The 24,262-nt window shown below is 38.7% G+C and overlaps 1 protein-coding gene across 8 annotated transcripts in view; it reads right to left on the bottom strand.

Annotated features, from left to right (window-relative positions):
• RTN4 (reticulon 4) overlaps window positions 1–20,986 on the bottom strand; it is a 79,850-nt gene extending 58,864 nt beyond the window's left edge. The window contains exons 1-2 of one of the 8 annotated variants that reach the window (XM_063618000.1): window positions 20,818–20,961; window positions 20,135–20,692 (exon numbers count right to left, since the gene is read on the bottom strand). In XM_063618000.1, the coding sequence (XP_063474070.1) occupies window positions 20,135–20,690 (556 nt within the window). In that variant the 5' untranslated portion in view covers window positions 20,691–20,692; window positions 20,818–20,961. Of the gene's footprint in view, window positions 1–20,134 lie in introns of all 8 variants that reach the window. The other 7 variants (XM_055243333.2, XM_063617999.1, XM_055243337.2 and 4 more) reach the window with 7 other exon arrangements.
• Window positions 20,987–24,262: the final 3,276 nt, after the last annotated feature.

The following is a 24,262-nucleotide window of genomic DNA, read 5'->3' as shown; positions in this document are numbered from 1 at the left end:
GAATTATTAGCTTGTATAAAACTGAAATTTGAGGGTCAAAGAGCAGAACCAAATAATTACACAGCTGCTCCATCTAAATAAGAGTTAGCCAATTCTTAACAAAATGGTTGCCTTTTTTTATCTAGACAATATAGTTAAAAGCCACTGATTCAGAGGCTAGTCTATCTGGAAAGTGAACTAGAAACATATATTATTGTTAAAATTAGTGGGAAAACAAACTACGTCTAAATTTGTGCCATAATTTTAAAGTATTTTTTTAATGTACTATACTCTTATTCCTACCTAGTACAATAATCTCATAATAAAAACTATATTCCTGGAATTTTTCTAAGTAAAGAAGTTTTCAAATTGGTATTTCAAAGATTCATTATGTTTAAGAAAAAAAGAAAAATCTTCATTTTGTAAAATGGGATTCAATCCAGAGTTAACCATAAAACAAGTACTACATTTCTAAAAGCTCTTAAAAAAAAATCCAGAATAGTTAACTATCTTCTGGGCCTTCAAGAATACAGCTCAGACTCCTAATAAAGCAATCATGGATCATGAAATTGAATTGCCTAAGTTCAAATCACAAATCCATCACTTACAACTGTGTAACTCTTAGCTTTTCTGTGCCTCATGAAATTTGTAAAATAAGGATAAGGTACCTACCTCAAAATGTTGTGAAGGAGGGAGAGGGGAAAAAAAAAGAAGTAACAACTTGCCCTAAGTCACAGAGCGAGGAGGCCAGACAGTCAGAATTCAGAACATCTAATTCCCAAGTCTTTGTGCTTTATTATTATTATTACTATTTTTTGGCTAGGCTTCCTCAAAGCATGAGATGTGCTTCATCTTCTGAAGGATGTATTTATGTACAAGCGCAACTGGTGCAATCCTTCTTACTGTATCAGCCCCTCAAGTTTGTTCTCCTGAAACAAGGTAAGTACCTTGCAACTAGCAGAAATATCGCATTGATCAATTGCTTCTATTTTACAATGTAACAACATTTATAGAAACATTAATGTGGGACAGGTACTGTGCTGAGCCGGCACATTTGTTTCAGATGTTCACTCAGTTCTCAAAACTACCCTGTAAGGTAGGTACTACTGTTACCCCCATTTCACATATGAGAAGAGAGGCATTTAAATCATATCTAATTATAATACTAGAAAAAACCTGCATTTTAAAACCACAGAACTTCTGCTTCTGGCTATGAGAGTAATTACAACAGACTAATTCTTCCAATATAAGCAACTAAAAATATGGGCAAAATGCTAGAAGCGACTATCTTGAGACACTGGACAAGAGGCAGGACAGCAGCATGAATCCTGAGAAAAGGGAAGCCTGCAAGATGACTACCCTGCTTTCTGTCTGAAGGCACATTCTGGTCTACAGTACAGAGAGAAGCCCAAGAATACCGCACTCTTGCTAAGCTGAGGAGGCTGAGGAGTTGTCTGGAATTTGTGGGACAAGGTAACATACAAAGAAAAGCCTCACAGAAAAGGAGCTCCAAAAATCTGGACAGGGGTTCCTCTTAAACCTCTGGGTGAATACTACGCTGCATGTGCACAGCACAAGACTCGGCAAGGCCTAGCCAAGAAACCTATGGTAGATCTGCAAATTAACTGGATTACATCGAAGGTCAGAAAGCGCTGGAAGACCTGATCTAAATATTCTGACCAGTCAGAAAGGAAAGATCTCACTAAACACCTCAAGCAGGACTACTCCAAGCCTAAAGGACACTCTAGACCAAGAGTCAGCAAACCATGGCTCATGAGCCCATACTGTATTGGAACACAGCCATGCCCATTCAGTTCTGTACTGTCTATAGCTACTTTTGCACAATAAAAACAGAGATGAACAGTTTAGACAAAGGCTGTATGGCCCACAAGCCTAAAATATTTACTCTAACTGGCCCTGTAAGTCTGCAGACCCCTACCTCTAGACCCACCCTAACTTTAAAATCAAAATTTGAAAGGATCAAAATGATTTTCCAGCAAATTAACTGCCTGCCAGAACAAAGTTAAAACCACCAAAGCCATGACATGCAGTATAAAACAAAAAATTAATGGACATGCAAAGCAGCAAGAAAATATGACCATAAATAAGAAAGAATAGCAAATATAAACAAACAAATAACGTAGATGTTGGATTCGCACTTTTTTTTTTTGAGGCGGAGTCTTGCTCTGTCGCCCAGGCTGGAGTACAGTGGGGCTATCTTGGCTGACTGCAACCTCCACCTCCCAGGTTCAAGCAATTATCCCGCCTCAGCCTCTGAGTAGCTGGGATTACAGGTGTCCGCCATCACACCCAGCTGATTTTTGTATTTTTAGTAGAGACAGGGTTTCACTACGTTGGCCAGGCTGGTCTCAAACTCCTGACCTCAAGTGATCTGCCAGCCTCAGCCTCCCAAAGTGCTGGAATTACAAGTGTGAACTAACACACCTGGCCTGAATTAGCAAATATTAAAATGAAAATTAAAATAGCTATTAAGATATTAAGTACAGAAAAAGATAGACATATAGAGCAGACAGGGAATCCTGGTGGAGAAATATAGACTAAAGGACCAAATGGAGATGCTAGAACTGTAAATTATACTAACTGAAAATAATCACTAGATGAGCTTAAAGGCAGATTAGACAATACAGAAAAAAAGATTTACTGATAAACTTAAAGAAAGATCAAGAGAAATTTTATCCAAACTGAAACACAGCAAGGGAAACGGGCAAGTGAAAAAAGGAACTGAGCCTCAGTGCTGAGAGACAATCAAGGAGTTAAAATACCTGTAATTGCAGTCCCCTTAAAAAAGCAACAGTGGCCAGGTATGGTAGCTCATGCCTGTAACCCCAGCACTTTAGGAGGCCAAAGTGGGAGGATCACTTGAGGCCAGGAGTTGGGACAACAGTTTGGACAACACAGTGAGACCCTATCTCTACAAAAAACTTAAAAATTAGCCGGTGTAGTGGTGCACACCTGCAGTTCTAGCAACTCAGGAGGCTGAGGTGGGAGGATCACTCAAGCCCAGGAGTTTGAGGCTGTAACAAGCCATGATCACACCACTGCACTCCACCCTGGACAACACAGTAAGACCATGCCTCTTAAAAAAAAAAAAAAAAAAAAAAAAAAAAAAAAGACTGAAGAAGTTAAAAAAAAAAAGATAAAATGGCCTAAAATTGGACAGAAGTTGGCATTTTGAAAATACCAACCAACAGAGCCACAAAGCTCAATGAACTCCAAGCAGAATAAACACACCACCACAAAAAGGCACACCATAAGGGTCAAACTGAAAATCAAAGATAGAGACAACCCTAAAAACAGTTCAGAGGAAAAAAGCAGGTAAACAACAAGAAGAATGACCTCACCTCTCACTGATGTAATCCAAAAGGTAATGAACACCTTTAAAGTTATGAAAAAACTGACAATCTAAAATTATATACAGATGATCCTCATTACTCATGGATTCCTTATTTGCTCATCTACCTGCTCACTAAATTTGTAGCCCCAAAATCCATACTTGCAGCACTTTCAGGACATGCAATGAGCAGAGCAGGCAAACCAGAGCGGGTCATCCAAAGTACAAGTTCCCAGCTGAGATGGAACAAGGTAACCCTACTGCCTTCTTGTTTCAGCTCTGCCACTGTAAACAAGTGTCCTCCTCTTGAGTCTATTTAGTGCCACATTTTTCTCATTCTTGTGTTTTTCTTGTTGACTTCTCTGTTTAACATGGACCTTAAGCACAGCGCTGACATGCTATCTAGTGTTTTTAACCACAAGAAGGCTATGATGTGCCTTACAGAGAAAACATATGTTAGATAATCTTCCTTCAGGCATAAATTATAGGGTTCTTGGCCATGAGCTCAATGTTAATGAATCAATAATACATATTAAATAAGATGTCTTTATTTTTTAATTGATATATAACAGTTGTTTTATATTTTGGGGGTACATATGATATTTTGATACCTATATGCAATGTGTAATGATCAAGTCAGAGTAACTGGGTTATACATCACCTCAAACATTTTTCTTTGTGTTAGAAACATTACAATTCTTCTAGCTATTCTGAAATATAGAATAAATCATTAACTATAATTTCTCTACTGTACTATCAAATACTAGAACTTATTCCTTCTATCCAACTGTATTTTTGTACCCCAGGTGGCTTTAAATAGAAAAACACATAAAACAAGGTAATGTACTGATTGGTTAACAAAAATATTATGACAAGAGGCTTACAGGAACCAAGTCTGTATTTCCCCTAAGAACAATGATTCAGTATTTGCTAATTCCCTGTTTTTGGTGGCTATACAGAACATAGTGACAGCTTAAAAAACAGAATTGGTTGTATTATTCAAAACCTATTTTTTTAAATGGTCAGGCATGGTGGCTCACACCTGTAATCCCAGGACTGTAGGAGGCTGGGGTAGGAGGATTGCTTGAGCCCTGGGGTACGAGACCAGCCTGGGCAACAAAGTGAGACCCCATCTCTCCAAAAAAATTTAAAAATTAGCCAGGCACAGTACCATGTGCCTATAGTCCCACCTACTTGGGAGGCTGAGGTGGGAGGATCACTTGAGCCCAGGAGTTTGAGGCTGCAGTGGGTTATGATCAGGCCACTGGACTCCAGACTAGGCAACAGAGTACGACCCTATCTCTAAACAAACAAAATATATAGAAAAAGTAAAGATTAATAGATATTTTCAGATAAACAAAAGCTGAAAACAGAAGCTGAAAGAATTTGTCACCAAGACACCTGCAATACAAGAAATGTTAAATCAAGTTCTTCAGACTGACAGAAAATGATATGACATGTAAACTTTGATCTTTATGTAGGAATAAAGAATGGCAAAAATGGTAAATATATATAGATGTTGAATATATAAGTAGATGTTTTTTAATTTTTCTCATTTCTTAGTTTCTTCAAAGAATAATTAACTTTCTGAAGCACAAATAATCACAAAATACAATAACTGTAATATATGTAGAAGCAAAACTTACGACAATAAAAGCACAAAGGATGAAAATAGTATATGAAAGTATGTTTTATTACATATGAAACATGTAAGGTGGTATAATATTCTTGCTATTTTATGATAAATTGAGAATGCATTCTGTAATCCCTAGAACAGCCTCTTAAAAAATAAAGAGGTACAGCTAAAACCCCAACAGAGGAGATAAATCTGAATATTATAAAATCTTTGATTAATCCAAAAGAAGAAACAAAAGACGAAAATCAAAAAACCCAAAAAGCAGATGGGACAAAGAAAAAACAAAGGCACACACCCACATACCATCAGTTAGGATACAAATGATTTAGGCCCCACTACCAATGAACTAAACTGACTTTTATGGAACACTACAACCAACAATATAATACACATTCTTCTCAAGTACACATGGAACATTCACCAAGATAAAACATTTCCTGGGCTACAAAACAATCTCAATCTAAAACAACTAAAATCATGCAGTCTATGTTCTAAAATGAATTAAATCATCTAAAATATCCTCAAATGTTTAAAAATTAACTACAGAATTCTAAATAATCCATGAATCAAAGAAAATGGGAAAATTAAAGAAATTCTGAATCAAATGATGATGAAAATGTGTGGGATGCAGCAAAGTAATGCTTAGAGAGAAATGTATAGCTTTTAAAAAAAAGGCTTAAAATCAAAGTGTAAAGCTTCCACTTTAAAACAGCAAGTTAAATCCAAACAAGTAAAAGAAAATAAGTAGTAAAGAGCAGAAACCAATGATAGAAAACAGATTAAAAAATCAATGAAACAAAAAGTTGCTTCCCTGAAAAGATCAACAGAAATGATAATCAACTAAAATGATCAATACAGAGACTGAGAGACAGAGAGAGGAAGCAAGTATTGAAAATAAAAGAGGGACTATTACTGTAGGTCCTAAAAACATAAGAGAATATCATGCACAAATTTATGGCAATAAATCAGACAACTTAGATGAGTAGACAACTTCCTTGATGTCTACTTATCAAAATGAAAGACAAGTTTCTTTATACCCAGTCATCAAAACGAAATAGACGCATTCCTTGAAAGACAAATTACCAAATCAGACACAAGCAGAAATCAAAAATCAGAATAGCCCTATTTGACTACACTTGTAACTTAAAACCTCCACGAAGAAAACTAATATAAAACATCTAATGAATAGTACCAACCTTACACAAACTCTTTCAGCATATAAAGGAAAAGCAAACACTTCCCATAAAATTTTTATAGATTTATGCATTAATACCAAAACCAGACAAGGATATAACAAGAAAATTAAAATTAATTTATATAACAATATTCCTCATAACCACACATGCAAAAAATCTTCAATAAAATAGTAGCAGATTGAATCCAGCAACTCATAAAAAGTATCATCATCACCAAATGGGGTTTAATTCCAGGAAGGTAAGGTTGGTTTAACATTCAAAATCAAACAATAGGCCACGTGCAGTGGCTCATGCCTGTAATCCCAGCACTTTGGGAGGCTGAGGTGGGCAGATCGCTTGAGGCCAAGAGTTTGAGACCAGCCTGGCCAACATGGTAAGACTCTGTCTCTACTAAAAATACAAAAATTACCCAGGTGTGGTGGCGTGCACCTGTAGTCCCAGCTACTCGGGAGGCTGAGGCACAAGAAACGCTTGAAACCAGGAGGCAGAGGTTGCAGTGAGCCAATATTGTGCCACTGCACTCCAGCCCAGGCAACAGAGCAAGACTGTCTCAAAAAAAAAAAAAAAAAAAAACTTAAAAAATTTAAAAAGTTTTTTTAAATCAAATAATGAAATTCACTATGGTAACAACAGCCCGAAAAAGAAAAACCATATGATCATCTCAACAAATGTCAAAAAACTTATCTGACAAATTTCAACACCTGTTATAAAAACTATCAGCAAACTAGGAATAGAAGGAAGCTTTCTCAACCTAAGAGTCAGGATATCTAGGAAAAATATGCAGCTGACATCATACTTAAAGGTGTAAGACTAATGCATTCACTCAAGATTCTGTGTAAAACAAGCAATCTACCAGGCTTCTCATAAAGATCTGAAGAGAAAAGTAAAACTATCTTAACTTACAGATAACAGGACTATATAGTTGGAAAATCCTAAGGATTCAAAATAAAATAACCCTACCAAAGCTAGCAGTGAATTTACAAGGATACAGGATAGATGCAAAGACAGTATACAAAACTTAACTCTATTTCCATACAGTAGCAACAAATGGAAAATGAAAATATTTTCTAAATATCATTTACTGTAACAAAAAAACAAAATATTTAGGCATAAATTTGACAAGAGATGCACAAAATTGCTATACTGAAAAACACTGCTGACAGAAATTACAGATGATCTAAACAACAGAGATATCACCTTCATAGGTTGAAAGATATAATATTGTTGAGTGTCAGGAAACAGTTCTCTGAGTATATTGTGTTTTTACACATCTTCCCTTTGTTCCTATCTTTTAAAAACGTTTGTATTGCGAACAGCCTCAGAAAAGAGACAGTTTCTTCTTCTTCAGCAACTAGCAGCCATGCTTATTATATGACACAAAAGATTTGTTTCCCTAAGCTTAAGATTTCTGTCCTATAATATAACCTGCTACAGGTGCAGATCTCACTCAGCCATCTCAGTGTTGCTCCATGTGAAATGGGGCTGAGGGAACTGGCACAAGAAAATGCTAACATTCTGGCTACTGTCATTGCTGTGAGTAATAAAGTAATAAAGTCCTTATATCCTCTGCCAGCATCCATGAAACTATGACAGGCTAACTTGTTACCTTTGAAGTAGTGTAAAATCTCAAATCCTAAGATGTCACTTATCCCCCCTACTAATCTCTAGATTCAATGCAATCCCAATCAAATTCATAACAGGCATTTTATAGAAATGAACAAGCTGATTCTGAAATTTATGCAGAAATACTAGGGACCTAGAAGACACAAAACAATTTTGAAAAAAGATCAAACTTGCAGTCACACTACTTAATTTTATGACTTGCTATAAAGCTACAATAATCAAGTATTGGCATAAGGATAGACAAATCAACAGAACAAAATTGATGTATATAAATAGACACACTTCATATGGTCAATTTTTTTTCCCAAAGGCATCAAAGCAATTCAATAGAAAAATATTTTCAAAAAACTCTGCTGGGAAAACTGGGTATTATATGTATGGAAAAGAAACAAATAAATCTGGATCTATGGTAACTCATACCATAGACAAAAACTACCTTAAAATGGATCAAGACAAACAAAAGCTAAAACTATCAAGCTTCTAGAAGAAAACAAAGTGTCTTCACAATCTTGGAAGTAGGCAAAGATGTCTTAGACATCACAAAGAAAGCACTAACCATGAAAGAAAAATTATGACTTCTCAAAATTAAAAATTTATACTCATCAAAAGAAACGATCAATAAAATAGGCAGGCTATAGACTAGGAGAATATATTCACAACACACGTATCAGACCAAAGACTTGTATTCATAATATATAGAGAGAACCCTTACAAATATGTAGGAAAAAAAAAAGGCATACAACACAATTTAAGAACGGACAAATTACTTGAACAGACACTTCACCAAAGAAAACATACACACAAAGGACATGTAAGAGTCTTCTAATTCATTAGTCCCTAGGGAAATCTAGATTAAGACCACAATGAGGAACCACTACATAACCACTAAAATGGTAGGAATTTAAAAAACTGACAATATTGCCGGGCGCGGTGGCTCACGCCTGTAATCCCAGCACTTTGGGAGGCCGAGGCGGGCGGATCACGAAGTCAGGAGATCGAGGCCATGGTGAAACCCCGTCTCTACTAAAAATACAAAAAATTAGCTGGGCGCAGTAGCGGGCGCTTGTAGTCCCAGCTGCTCGGGAGGCTGAGGCGGAAGAATGGTGGGAACTCGGGAGGCGGAGCTTGCAGTGAGCCGAGATTGCGCCACTGCACTCCAGCCTGGGCAACAGAGCAAGACTCCGTCTCAAAAAAAAAAACAAAAAAAACTGACAATATCAAATGTTGGTGAAAATGTAAAGCCACTAGAATTCTCACACATTGCTGGTGGAAGTGGTTGGGGGAACAGTTAAGCAACTTCTTACAAAGTTAAATATATAGTTACCCCATGACTCAGCAATTCTACTCTGAAGTATTTACCTAAAAGAAATGAAAATACATGCATACAAAAATGTCTATGTAAGAATGTTCACAGCATTCTTTTGTTCATAGTAGCCAAAAACTATAATCCAAACGTCCAACAAGTAAATAAATAATTAAACTGTGCTATATTCTTAGCATGGAATACCACTCAGCAGTTAAAAGGAACAAATTACTCATACCTGCAGCATCATTAGTAAGTCTTAAAAGCATCATGCTGAATGCAAGTAGCAAAGCACAAAATGTATGATTCTATTCATATGACTGATGCTTTAAAATACGTAAAACTAATCTATGATGAAAGAAATCAAAACAGTAGTTGTTTGGGATTGGTGTTGGGGGTAGGAACCAGAGCAAAGAATTGAAGGACTGACTGCTAAGGACCCAAGAGATCTTTCTAGGATGATAGAAATGTTCTATATCTTGTCAGGGGTGTGGATAAATAAATGTATGCATTTGTCAAAATGTAAAACTGTTAAAACTTAAAATGTAGGCATTTTACTGCATGTAAATTGTATCTTAATAAAAACATTAAAGTGAAAAAGGTATATGGGCATTCTTCAACAAATAAATTGCAGACAGAGAGAGAGAGATCACAAGCAAGGGAGAACTTGTCGATAGACTAAAAGACTAATAAATCAAATTGATCTACAGTAATATGTGGACCTTACTCGAATTCTGATTCTAACCGTAAAAATAGAAAGAAAGAAAGAAAGAAAGAAAGAAAGAAAGAAAGAAAGACCATTTATGACATTCAGTAAATAACAGTAAATGTGAGGCCAGGCGCGCTCGCTCACACCAGCACTTTGGGGGGCCGAGGCAGGTGAATCACCTGAGGTCAGGAGTTCAAGACCAGCCTGCCCAATATGGTGAAACCCCATCTCTACTAAAAATACAAAAATTAGCCAGGTGTAGTGTTGGGTGCCTGTAATCACAGCTACTCGGAGACTGAGGCAGGAGAATCACTTGAACCCAGGAGGTGGAGGTTGCAGTGAGCCAAACTTACACCATTGCACTCCAGCCTGGGTGACAAGAGTGAAACTCCATCTCTAAATAAATAAAGGGAAATGTGAACATTAGCTGGATGCTTGATACTAATTCTATTGTACTGAAGCCATTTTAACCACAGTTTTACCCTCAACTCTTTTAGTATTCCATTAAAATATGTACATGCTTGATTCTATCAGTGTTAAACTTAACCATATCCCCTGCAACATGTTTCATTAACAAAATTTTAATAAGGGAACAAGAGTAAGTTTGGTTGATGAGAGAGGGTAAATGAGAAGGTATGTTGTAGGTGGCAGTTTCTCAGTCCTTGTTCAAAAGTGATGTCTTATAGCCCTAATCCTTATGGCATATCTCTGTGTAGTACAGATGGCCTATAAAATATAATGAAATACTAACTTGATCTTCTATATTCTGATTTTCAATAATTGACCTATGCAAGCAAAAGCATCTAACAAAGTATATCAAGTTATTTTATATAAAATTTGGTTTTTATACAAAATTAAAATATCAGAATTTGGTAAAATAAAACTTTCCATAATTTAACAGTGTTGATGAATTGAGACTGAGAAGTTCTAGACTACAAAAGGGATTTATGTCATAGATACAAGCATCTTTGGTAACCTCTTCAGAAAAGAAGAGAATAAATAAAAGTAAATTCCCTTATTTTCTGAGATCAAAACCTCTAGTAGCTTAAAAAAAAAAAGGTGTAACACTTTTAGGTCACCTCCATCTAGGGTTGTCAGGGCATTGAGATAAATAAACTCAATAATGGCACCTTCCAATTCGGCGAGTTTATAAATCAACCTACAAAGTTGGGGAGAAAGAACATGTAGGAAGACCTAGAATCCTTAAGTAAGCTTCTCTTTCCACAAAAGCAGTTCAGAGATCTGTAAATATGTCCTGTAAGGCCAATCACAAAACTCCTCTGGTTTTAAGAGGAGAAAATTCTTTACAACTAGGGGCCTGTATTTTTTCCTTCATCTGCTACCTGTACCTCTCATAAGTACAACCTCTATTCATCTTTCTTGTGCTCTTATTCAGCCCTAGGCCTAGTTTAAAAAAAAAAAAAAAGGAATATATTAATTTTTTTCTTAATATTGAACTTCCAAGAGACCACCAATATAAGCAGCAACTCCAAACTCTTGAACAATAAAACTTTATAAACTTTCTGTATCTGTGGTAACAATTCCATCAATGAGAAAAACAAGCTATTAAAGAAATAATTATTTTTGAAAAGTAGAGAGCCACCTATGTAAAGAGACTGCTTTTAAAAAAAATCCAGTATTTGGCAGCTATAGCTCCTACTACAGGAGTACAGAGAATATTTCTTTCTTTCTCAACACAATCTTTTTTTTTTTTTTTTTTGGAAATGAAAAAGCAGGAAGACTTAGATTTCTTTCTCAATTATCAATTGAAAAGAGAGAGCCAAATACCTGTATAATTCAGTATGTTACAAGGAGGCTAGAATATTTATTTTTAAAAGTCTCTAGTTCACCTACTTATATGCTAAATTTTTTTAAAATACATGTTAATAAAAATCATGTGTTTATGGAAAAATACACAATATCAACACCAAAAGTATTTCAATTCTCCCCAAAATTAATCCATAAATGTAATGTAACCTACTAAAACTCCAACAGAGGGAGAGAGGACAAGATAAAAAAAATTTTAAGATGAGGTAGAAAATTATACACACATAAGATAGCAAGAAAAATATTTATGGAAAAGCCGTTTAGCTAGTATTTAAAAATTATAGCACAACAGTCTGATACTTCGGTGTGAACTGACAGATAAATGGAAAAGCAGAGGAAATATTTCACCCATACTACAAGAATATGACAAAAATGGTACTTCGAAGTGGTTAAGAAGGATAATTCAAAATAAAAGGTATTGGAACAAATGGGAAATAATCTTGAAATATAAAATTATTTCACTACTTTACTCTCTAGAACAAAACAAACTGCAAATAAATCAAATAATTAAATGTTAAAATGAAATCATAAAAAGTATAAAAGTACTTACTAGGATTAAACATGGGGGAAAATTTTTATGATCCTCAAGAAGGATTTTCTAAGGATTACATAAAACTCAATGACTTTTGACTTTTATGACTCAAAGTCATAAAAGAAAATGATAAATCTGACTATGTAAAAATTTCTAAACAGAAAAACATACCATATGGTCAAAATACAAATATCAATAAAAAGTTTTCAAGACATATGACAAAAGGCTAGTTTCATTACAATGCAGATTAAGTGAATCTACATATATGAGACCAAAAACCCAAAAGAATAGGCAAAAGCTGTGATCAGAAAAAATTTGACACCTAAGCCTATGAAAAATGACTCAAATTTAAAAGAACAATTTGCTAAACAATGTATTAGTTCACTAATATACTGTGTTGGTAAACATATAAGGGAAAAGGTACCTTAACAGGTTGGTGGGAATAAAGGTTGGAACGATTCTTTGAATGACACTTTGGCATTAGCTACCAGCATTTTAAATGCAAATATCCTGTGAACCAGTAATTCTACTTGCACGGATTTATCCTACAACATATATAATGGCATGTATTCCCAAAGAAGTGTATACAAGAGTGTTCACAGAAATTATTTGTAAGAGAAAAAACTAAGTATCAACCTAAATAACCATCAATAGGGACTGATTAAATAAAATATGGTACATCCCCAGAGTCCTTTGCATCTATTTTTGCGGAAAATAAAGTGAAAAGGATATACATGTATAAATAAATATTTAGCCACAGATTATCTCTTATCAGATACTCAAGAAACTACTAACAGAGGGTGGATCTACAGAAGACAATTTGTGGAAATCTGGGTAACAAGTAGAAAGAGTTACTTTTCTGTATATTCTTGTAGTACTGTTTGGAATTTTTACCTTGTATATATAAATAAATGCTTTCATAAGATTTGGGATTTTTATTGAGAGAAAATATTATAGTAATTCTAGAACTATACAGAATATGAAGATCAGCATCTTACTCATTCAACAAACTGAGTGCCTATCACATCTAAGGCACTGCAATGCAGATACAATGCATACAGTCCTTTTCCTCAAGGAAAAAGGTAACAGCACCTTTCCTCAAAGAGTACACTGTCTGGTGGAGGACAGAAATCAGTAACCATACCATTACCTTATATAGAATGATATATACTATGAAGAGATAAGAACAGAATATTATGGAAACACATGATGAAAGCAACTTAAAAATCAATGATCATCATTCCAAGAAACATAAAACTCAATAGCTTAAATATGAAATTATCAACTCCTCCTTTGGGGTTAAAAAGGATGACGATGGCATGAGTCTGAGAAAATCTTAGCATCAGTAAAGCTGGGTCTCATCATTTTGCATACCTATGTCCTGCACTAGCTATCCATAAAGGTCACATTCATTCAAACACTACTGAGAACTACGGTTTTACCATTACAGTTCCCATCCCTAGTGCTGTCATCCTCAGAAGAATCTGATCCCTTTAGAAACAGGAACAAAAAGTCTCAAAGAATGTACCATAAGTATAGTATATCTGCAACATTTACTTCTATTTATTTAAGGGTTCCAGGGAAGAATCAAGAAATAGCCATTCAGTTTATACTTTTATCCTGGGCTAGCAAAGTACCTTAAAAAGGAACCATTAAATTGAGGCTTTGAATCAGTAGTTATTCAAATAAGTTGCTTGAAGGTATATTATGAAAATAACTGGCGGGGCACAGTGGCTCACACTTGTAATCTCAACACTTTCAGAGGTCAAGGTGGGAGAACTGCTTGAGCCCAGGAGTTCAAGACCAACCTGGCCAACATAGTAAGACCCCATCTTTAAAAAAATAAAAATAAGGCTGAGATCAGTGGCTCACACCTATAATCCCAGCACTTTGGGAGGCCGAGGCAGGTGGGTCACCTGAGGTCAGGAGTTCAAGACCAGCCTGGCCAACATGGTGAAACCCCATCTCTACTAAGAATACAAAAATTAGCCAGGTATGGTGGCATATGCCTGTGGTCCCAGCTACTTGGGAGGCTGAGGCAGGAGAATTGCTGGAACCTAAGAGGTGGAGGTTGCAGTGAGCAGAGATTGCACCACTGCACTCCAGCCTGGGCTATAGAGCAAGACTCCACCTCAAAAACAAAATAAAATAAAATAAAAATAAAAATATATTTAGGCTGGGTGTGGTGGTTCACGCCTGTAAACCCAGCACTTCGAGAAGACTGCTTCAGCTCAGGAATTTGAGACCAGCCTGGGCAACAGGGCGAAACCCTATCTCCACGAAAAATACAAAAATTAGCCGGGCGTGGTGGTCCATGCCTGTGGTCCCAGCTACTTGGGAGGCTGAGGTAGCAGGATCACTTCAGCCCAGAAGATGAGGCTGTAGTGAGCCAAGATTGCACCACTATACTTTAGCCTCGGTGAAAGAGCAAGACCCTGTCTCCAAAATATAAATACATAAATATAAAACTTTTTTAAAAAAATAAAATTAAAAAATATTTTAAAAATAGCCAGCATGGTGGTGTGCACCTGTAGTCTCAGCTACTTGGGAGGGCTGCAGTGGGAGGACTGCTTAAGCCCAGGAGGTCAAGGGTATGGTGAGCCATAATCATGCCACTGCACTCCAGCCTGAGCGACAGAGTAAGACTCTGTCTCAAAACAAACACAGAAACAAACAAACAAAAACTTGCCAGGCATGGTGGCTCATGCCTATAATCCCAGGACTTTGGGAGGCCCAGGCAGGAGGATCGCTTCAGGCCCCAAGTTTGAGACCAGCCTGGACAAAAGTGAGACCATTGTTTTTTGGTTTTTAGATTTTTTAAAAGAAAATAACTACACATAAAACAAAGCCAATTAATGGACAACAGGTAACATGCTCCTTTTCAGAAATGTTTTTATAATAGGCAAATCCTTTAAGTTTACAATAATATAGCACTAAAATAGCATGTTTTCTAAACATTATTCCATGCAGTTATTTATCAGTGGTTCCACATATATCCATCACCTCATTTTAAAAAGGATTTGAGAGAGTTCGCAAATTACTAAAAAAAAAAAAAAAAAAAAAAAGACCATAAATTTGACACTGAGTTGCCCAGGAACCAATCTGAAACATAATTCAACATATCCATAAGGAGTATACTACTTATTCCCAACTTTTAAAAATAAGAAATGGCTTAACCAGAAATTATTCAGAACGACAAAAATGAAAGTGGGGAATGGACAGGGCATGACTTTCTTGTGTTTAGAAGTATCTACTTCCTGGGAACTTGGACTTTATATTAAGAACTGATACCTAATATTTAAACCATATGTCACTCAAAATCTTAAAATTTCTAACACATGCTCCTATGCCAATAGAAATGATCATATAATAAATGGCTTTATAATAGTAAAAACTAGTAATTTTTAAGCCCCAGCCCATAATCTGTATTTATGGGCAATATTCAATTTTATACAAATTTTCATGGCAATTAAATGTTGGCAGTCTCTGAAACTGATTTAATAAGCACTAATATTCTTTTCTTTGTCTTTACATTCATGGTTTCCAAGTCCTATCACTTCGTCTTTCATACAGCCTCTTTGTAACCTAACTATAAAAACAGAGATTCACAGCCAATTAAAGAAAGCATGCCTCTTACACTCTTATATTCCTCCCTTTTATTCCATTTTCACTGAATGAACAAATAATGAACTAGTTCAGGCCCTACTCATCTCTCTCAGAACTACTGCAATAGCTTTCTAAATAATTCATCTGTTTTTCCTTCCCACCTATCTTGAATATTGTCACCAATTTTCTAATACTGCTTTCACGGTGCCTTGCCTCAGTTCAAATAAGCTTCAATGGCTGTCTTCCCAAAGCCTAAAGCTCTAATTCGAGAGGGGGTGAAAAACAATAACTTTAGAAACAACAATAAAAACATTTTTGGTTTCATAATATAAATTACCAAAAGCAAGGGCAACTGGATAGCAGAGCAAGGATTACAGTGGAATGATAAAATCCAAATTCCTTAATTTGGCATTCAATATCTTTCAGAATCCAGATCTACATATTTTCGGTCTTAATTAACCTTGGTTTAGAACATGTCCACAGACCAGCTCGAAGTCACCCTTAATTATGTTTGCACTGCTCTCAAATCAATTTCTAGCTAGAGTTTTCTGTGCATATCCTCAAAGCCTAACTTAACCAACCACTAAGCCAAGTATTTTTCCATGAAAAATGGCCCTCAAGTGAGAGGTTTTAGTCTCACTTCAGTTACTGCATTGTGATGGAGATGCTCTGGGCACAACAGCAAACGGTAAAATTACAACTTATTAACAGATGAAAATCAGGGCTTACTCATAAATAATGTAAATAGCACTGTTAAACAGACAAGTGTCAGTGATCTAGAAACCCTCTCTTCCAGGTAGGTTAGTCTATGCTTCTAACCCTGCTCTGCACACTTCTCACCTTTGTCTCACATCAGTCCTCTCAGTAGCCCTGAATCTTCCAAACTTATTTTAGTTCCAAAATCACAATATAATTATTTAATAAGCATATTTTTATTTTTTTAAAAAGCTAAACGTTTTTACCATCGCCTGTTAGAGACCCCCAGTGATCTGGGTGGGTAAGGCCACCTCTTCACTAGTTTTTCTCACCAGTCTTACACTAGATTCTCAGAAACAAAGAGCTCATTCCTGCCTCAGGGTTTTGCCCTGAAGTTGTTTGGAAATTTTTTCTCTCTGCAGCTCAAATCTCATCTTCTAAGCCTTTCTTAGTGTCACCTAACCTAAAAAAGCCCCCATAAATCTCCATCATTCTCTATGCCATTGTCCTGTTTATTTTCCTCATAACACCACTATTCTGGGTTCTTTATTTATGTACTTATTATCTGTACTCTCCCAAGGGGGAGCATATGTGTCTTGCTTATTGCTATACCCTCAAAGCTTAGAATAGATCCTGTCTCTTGGTAGGTAATCAATAATGGGTTGAATTAATGAACAAACTCTTGAATGCATTAAGAAATCCAGACACACCGAAAATGGTTAACTATCCACTACCATAATCACGATGTTCTTACATTTACTAAAAAAACTAAAGTTTCCCAATAGGTATCATCAATATGGAATTAGGGAACTCTGTAAAGATAAGGTCCCTGAACAGGCAATATTCTTTCCCCTTTGCCTTCCAACCTCAGCATTCCAACACACAAGATTCCAAGAGAGTGCTGTCACCCCCTGAATCCGTAATGTTCAAAGACAGAACTCTTTTCTTTGTTCCCATACCAATACAAGATTAGTATGCTTCTGTCAATCATTTAACTTCCTGTGGTCAGGCGCAGTGGCTCATGCCTGTAATCCCAACACTTTGGGAGGCCAAGGTGGGTGGATCACCGGAGGTCAGGAGTTCAAGACCGCCTGGCCAACATGGTGAAATCCCATCTCTACTAAAAATACAAAAATTAGCCGGGCGTGGTGGCAGGCGCCTGCAATCCCAGCTACTCGGGAGGCTGAGGCAGGAGAATCACTTGAACCTGGGAGGCGGAGGTTGCAGTGAGCCAAGATTGCGTCATTGCACTCCAGCCTGGGCGACAAGAGGGAGACTATCTCAAAAAAAAAAAAAAAAAAAAAATTCCTGTTTAAAAACTTATATTTTTCTCTCTTACCTCAGTTTCCCTCAAGTATGTCTTTTTCATAAAGAAAAAGGAAAGACTGAGTAACTCCTCATCTTCTAAGACCTTTAATATGGCAGTTAGTGTTTTGAGTAGTATGGGAGTGAGGAGTCCGTCAACATCAAAATATTACTCAAAAGCATCGCAATTGGCTTATTTTCCCCCATTATGGAGAAGTGAATTGAGGGGAAAAAAAATCAGACTGATTTTCTCTTAAGAAATGAATCACCTCTAACATCCTACAAGGCTATGAATATTTCCAAGCAGGCAGTTTGTTACACTACTTGATTCTTGACCTTTTAATTCCTACTGCTAGTGGGACACTTTCTGTTCCCGAAGTAGCAAGTACTTATGAATGCATCTAATATTATGCATTCTCGATCTCTAACAAACGTGATTTTTTCGCTTCCAAAATAATTTCCCAAGATGAAAACGGCAATAAAACAATGTGCCTAATAATAATATACAATCAGGGACTTAGGTGAATGAAAGAACTTGAAAACTATTTTACAGACCATACATAGTCATGCCTCGCTGAACAGGGGGAACAGGATCTGAGAAATGTATTGTTAGGCAATTCTGTCGTTGTGCAAACCTCACAGTGTACTTACACAAACCTAGATGGTAGAGCCTACTACACACCTATATGTAGGCTATATGGTATAATCAATTGCTCCTAGGCTACTAACGTATACAGGATGTTACTGTAGGCAACTGTAACACAATGGTATTTGTGTAGTGTTTATCTGAACATACCTAAAATAACACTGTACAAAGGATTAAAAGATGGCACACGTGTACAGGGCACTGGCCATGAATAGAGCTTGCCAGCCTGGAAGCTGCTCTGGATGTGAGTAGTGAGTGAATGTGAAGGCCTACGACATTACCATGCACTACTGTATAACTTACAGACACTCTATGGTTAGGCTACACTAAATTTATCTTTAGATGTATTTCTTCAATAATAAATTAACCTTAGCTTACTGTATCTTTTCTATTTTATAAACTTTTTGGCTCTTTTGTAATAACGTTTAACTTAAAACACACATTTTAAAGCTATAGAAAAAAATTTTTATATTTTTATTCTATAAGCTTTTTTCTATTTTTTTTTAACTTTTGTTAAAAACTAATATACAAACACATTACCCTAAGCCTACACAGGATCAAGATCAAGACGTCGCTAGGCGGCAGGAATTTTTCAGCTCCATTACAACCTTATGGGGCCACCGTTGCAAATGCGGTCTGTCCTTGACCTAAACGTCGTTATGCGGCACGTGACTGTATTTTGATTCTGTAACCTAAAACATATCACTTCTGAAAAACAGTATTTCTAACCAATATATATGAAAATGTCTGTCTCAAAACATTTCTCTGTGTCTCATGGTAAATCAGCCAATTCCTGGCAAGGAATCCACAGGTTTTCCCTTCTTTAGGAATGTCAACCATTTTGCCTTTTATTTTTTTTTGTAAGATTCAATTATGATGCACTAAGAGGCTGGGTCAAGTCCACACTAACAGCAATTCCTCCGACCCTGCAGCTGAAACCCAGGCAGAACTACGCCCCTTCGAACACAATGCCTAGATCCCCTCTCCCTGGCTCGGTTTAGCTGGTGGGGAGCAGTCCACATCACACCCCAGGGAGCTGGGCGGTGGCAGGACTTTACCAGAACTCTCTCATTCCCATTTCTCCACGCACCACACCACTGGAGGCGCTCTCCCTTCACTGCGGTTGGGTCACTGTGGACGTTTTCCACTCGGCCAGCTCCCCACAAGCACAGGAGGAGGGGGAGGGGAAGCGCAAAGGGGCCACCCACGCCAGGCAGGAGGTGAGGAGGAAGCCCGGGGCAGAATGCAGGCCAACAGACCCGCAGCAAAATTGCACCTTTTCCAAAGAAGCAACCCAGACGGGTAGACAAAAGCACCTCCTAAAAAGATCTGGGTGCCAAGGCCTTTCCTTCCTCACCTCGAAGCCCAATCAACCCACTAAATCCACAACCCTGGCTCCCGGGTATATACCCGGCTCCTACTACGGGTGGGTGCCTAACTTCCGCGAATCGGTACGCTGGGCATCACAGAGGGTAGAAGTGAGAGCCGGGAGCGGTGCACGTGTTCCCCGAAACCAAGACGGACAATAAGAACAAGCCCGGGCTCCAAGGGCCGCCCCACCCTTCTCCCAGCGCTTCCAACCAGGCGGGGCGCCATCGCCCCGAAGTCCGCAGACAAAGCGCCCTCGGGGCGGAGAGAAGGGCCCAGCCCAAAGCCTCTGGGGCTGCACACAAAAGAGGGAGGGGCGCGAGGGGCGGCGCGAAGCGAGAGGGCGCGGCACTCACCCACGGAGCCCGAGGAGCCCCTGCGCTTGGGCGCGGCCGGGGTGGAGGGGGGCGCGGCGGGAGCAGGGGCTGGCGGGGTCCACGCGGGCTCGGCCTGGGGGCTCACGCTGGCCGGGGGAGGAGGGGGAGGCCGGGCCGGAGGCTCGTCGTCCTCAGGGAGCTTGGAGGGCGAGACTGCAGCAACAGACAGCGGGGATGGCGCGGGCACCGTCGACGACACCGGGCTCGGGTCCCAAGACGGCCGCCGCTCCGGGGCGACGGGGGGCGCGGCCGGCAGGGGTCCCCGGGGCGCCGGCGGCACGAAGTCATTTCCGAACTCCATCAGGGGCGCGCCGGCGGCAGGGGCGGTGGGCACTGGGGCCGCGGACAGCCCGGCGGCAGGCTTCCTCTCCAGCACTTCCAGCTCCTCCAGGTCTTCGTCCTCGTCCTCCTCTTCCTCTTCCTCTTCTTCCTCCTCGTCCTCGGGCTCCCTCACGAACTGGTACTTGAACGCGGGCTGCGGTCGGGGTGGGCTGTCCGAGGACGAGACCAGAGGCGACTGGTCCAGGTCTTCCATGGCTGGAGGGTGGAGATGATGCTGCAGCTGCTGCCGCCGCCGCCGGGGCCGCGTCTCAGAGCCGCGTGCGGTTGTGGGGGTTGGGGAGGACTGAGAGGGGCTGGGCCGACCGAGCCGAGGGACCTACTGTGGTGACGGCCTCCGGAACAATGAGACTGCTCCTCCTGCCTCCGCGCCGGTGATGCGCCACCCGCCCTGTCCCCAGTTGCCGCCGCCGCCCAGACGAGCTAGGAGAGAGGCCAGCGGACTCTCCGCCCAGTTTGGCGTGACTCACCCTCTCCGGGGGAGGGCAGGGACTGGCGCGGGACGGAGAGAGCCAATCGGCTACAGGATAGAGAAGATAGGCGACCAGTCGGGCCAACGGAAAGGGAAGGAGATGAAAGTGGGTGGGGGCCACGGCACTTCCTCTCTCTTACCGGCTGGGATTGCGTTCAGTGGGCGGGGCTGAGAGCTGGGAGCTCCACCCCCACTTTGGGTAACTGTGAGTTGGGGTGGGGTCTTGGGCTTGCCCGCAGCTGGGGGTCTGTTTGTCGTTACAGCATTGGGAAAGGGGGCGGGCTGCTGGCTGGGAGGGATCGGCGCGGTTTCTGGCGCGCCACCGGAAGGGCGTTATCCTGGGGGAACTGAGAGTGGAAACTTTCCTCCCGGGAAAGGAAGAAACCCGACTGGAGAAAGGTATTAACGGGACTGTGAAGTGGGCCCTAAGGATTTTTAAAGATTTTTTGAAATAAAAGATTATTTGTTCACTTAAAGTTCCAAACTACATCACTACTACTACCACCCTAAAATAAGAAAAAAATTGTTCTTTGACAGTTAGGCTCACTCAGTCTAAACCGCAGACCCTGAAATTGGTAGGGAAAACAGCTGTGCTGAATTAACTAGGGATCTGGGTCCGACCATTTGAAAGTCTGCTCTTCTTCCAAAGAGTTTGGGGCCTTGCCTGCTGGACTCTTACATGGTAAGAGAGTGAGTCACCCAAACAGAGAGGCAGCGGGGAGACAGGAAAGTGGAAATACATAGATGCCTTGGAAAGCCAATTTGGTTCACGTTACATTTCAGTCACCTTAGGTTCATGAGTCAACATTTCGGATGATTCAGGCTTTCTGGGAGTCAGGAAGCCGCATACTCATTTGTTTGATATGCAGGAATAAGCATGATCCCCATTCCACTTTTTCTGAGGCTGGAGAGTTTAAAGAAAGTAGTTGCAGAACATCTTTGTAAGAATCAGGATCCTTTTATCTTTCTGATTTACCTTTCAAAAATATTCACTGCATGACTACTCTGGAGGCCCTGGAGAGAAGAGGATAACCTGATTTCAAGTTGCTCAAAGTCTAAATCTGTGCTGTATCTGACAGGTACTGGCTACTTGTGGCTACTGAGTGAACACTCAGAATGTATGTAGCTAGGCTGAAATTAGAGGTGCTGTAAGTGTAAAATGCGCACTGGATTTCAAGAATTAGTACCCCCAAAATGTAAAATATCTCAGCTTTCGTGTTGACTGAATGTTGAAATTGATATTTTGGATATATTGGAATAAGTATAATATTAAATTAATTTTACTTGTTCTTTTTAAAGCAGCTTCTAGAGTATTTTAAATACATAATAACTCACATTATATTTCTTTTGGACAGTGCTAGTCTACATTAATAATTAAGAAATTTTGATTGCCATGGGGAATCACTGGCAAATTCTTAGCTCTAACTAATTTATATTACTGTGGCTTAATTTGGGTATTAAAAAAGAAAAGTAAGAGTTGGAGGGAGGGATAAATAGGTGGAACACAGAAGATTTTCAGGGCAGTGAAACTGTTCTGTATTATCCTGTAATGGTGGATACATACCATTATGCATTTGACAAAACCCATAGGACTATACAACAGAAAGAGTGAACCCTAATGTAGACTATTGACTTTAGTTAATAATATATCAATATCAGTTCATTAGTTGTAACAAATGTACCACCTCAATGCAATATGTTAATAATAGAGGAAACTGGTTAGGGGGGCAGGAGTGGGAGTGTTTGGGAACTCTGTACTTCCTGTTCAACTTTTCTGTAAACCTAAAACTGCTCTAAGAAATAAAGTTTATGAACCTTTAAAAAAGGAAAAGAATAAAGATTTCCTGGCAATGTTACTTGATTGGGTTAATTATCAACAATATATTCAAGACCTATCACATCAATTCCATGGAGAACTGGCTTTATTTGTACAAAACGTTTGTGACTTGCTTTGAGTTTGGTTTTATTTTTTGGAGGGGTTGGGAAGAGTAGGAAGAGAGATGTAATGATGTAGAATTTTGGGGCGGGAGGTTAATGCCAAATGAATTTAAACAAAACAAATTTCTACAATGATGACTACAAGAGACATATTTGAAGGCTTTGTCAAATATTTATCAAAAATTATCAAAAATTTGCCTGATTTTCAACCAATCGCATAAACATACAAAAATATACTAACAGTATTTTATGATACGACCTTTTCTATTGTCACAGTTTAGGTATCAGCAATCTTCCCCGTATGCTTTTCCCACTATGACTGTTCTGAAATTCCTTAATGATAAGTTTCACAGGGCTTTTATATAGGTCTAATATAAATAGGACTTATGTTATTTGCAAGTTGTTTATATGAGATTTCTGCATTCATATATCCCTGTACCTACTACTACTAAAATAGTCTCAAGGGAATATCTTTAATCAAAGTTTCACAAAAGAATAATTATAAATAATAGATTTTCAATTTTAATAGGAAATAGCAGTTAATATTGATGCAATAATATAAGCACTATCTGGTGCAGAATAAAAATAAATTTTATTAATCTCAGTGACTTCTAAAAAAGTAAGTATTTGATAGATAGATGAGTAAAGACTTCGCCCAGCTTTCAGAGAATGATCAACAAAGCCAAAAGAAAGAAGGCTGTTGCTGCTCTACCACAATTAAAAGTAAAGCTAGTTATACATTGTTGTAACTAGATGTAAATATCACTATCACTAACAAAATTCTGGTGGACATTTGAACCAGTTAAAAGAAAAATGCACATTCTAGATACTATAATAGTTTTAAAATAATTATTCAATAATTTATATTTCAAAATAGCTTATCGGCCAGGCACAGTGACTCTTGCCTATAATCCCAGCACTTTGGGTGGCTGAGGCGGGTAGATCTCTTGAGGTCAGGAGTTTGAGACCAGCCTGGCCAACGTGGTGAAACCCCATCTCTACTAAAAAATACCAAATTAGCAGGGCATGGTGGTGCACGCCTGTAACCCCAGCTACTTGGGAGGCTGAGGCAGGAGAATTGCTTGAACCTGAGAGGCAGGGGTTGCAGTGAGCCAAGATCGCGCCATTGCACTCCAGCCTGGGCAAAAAGAGCGAAACTCCATCTCAAAAAAAAAAAAAGAAAGAAAGAAAGAAAAGAAAATACCTTATCAGAAGTAGAAGATTAAAGTTTTCAGATACCACTGGTTAGTAGCTGTTCTCTCTGAGAACACTACAGGAGATCCAGCCTGGTAGAATCATAGAATCTCAGGGTTGGGAGAACTTTGGGAGGTCAGCTTAACCAATCTCTCTTCCATTAT

The sequence above is a fragment of the Symphalangus syndactylus genome, chromosome 14, assembly GCF_028878055.3.
Source record: "Symphalangus syndactylus isolate Jambi chromosome 14, NHGRI_mSymSyn1-v2.1_pri, whole genome shotgun sequence".
Taxonomy (NCBI): domain Eukaryota; kingdom Metazoa; phylum Chordata; class Mammalia; order Primates; family Hylobatidae; genus Symphalangus; species Symphalangus syndactylus.
Note: the sequence above shows the minus strand (reverse complement) of the source record. Positions and strands in the feature narration are given on the sequence as shown.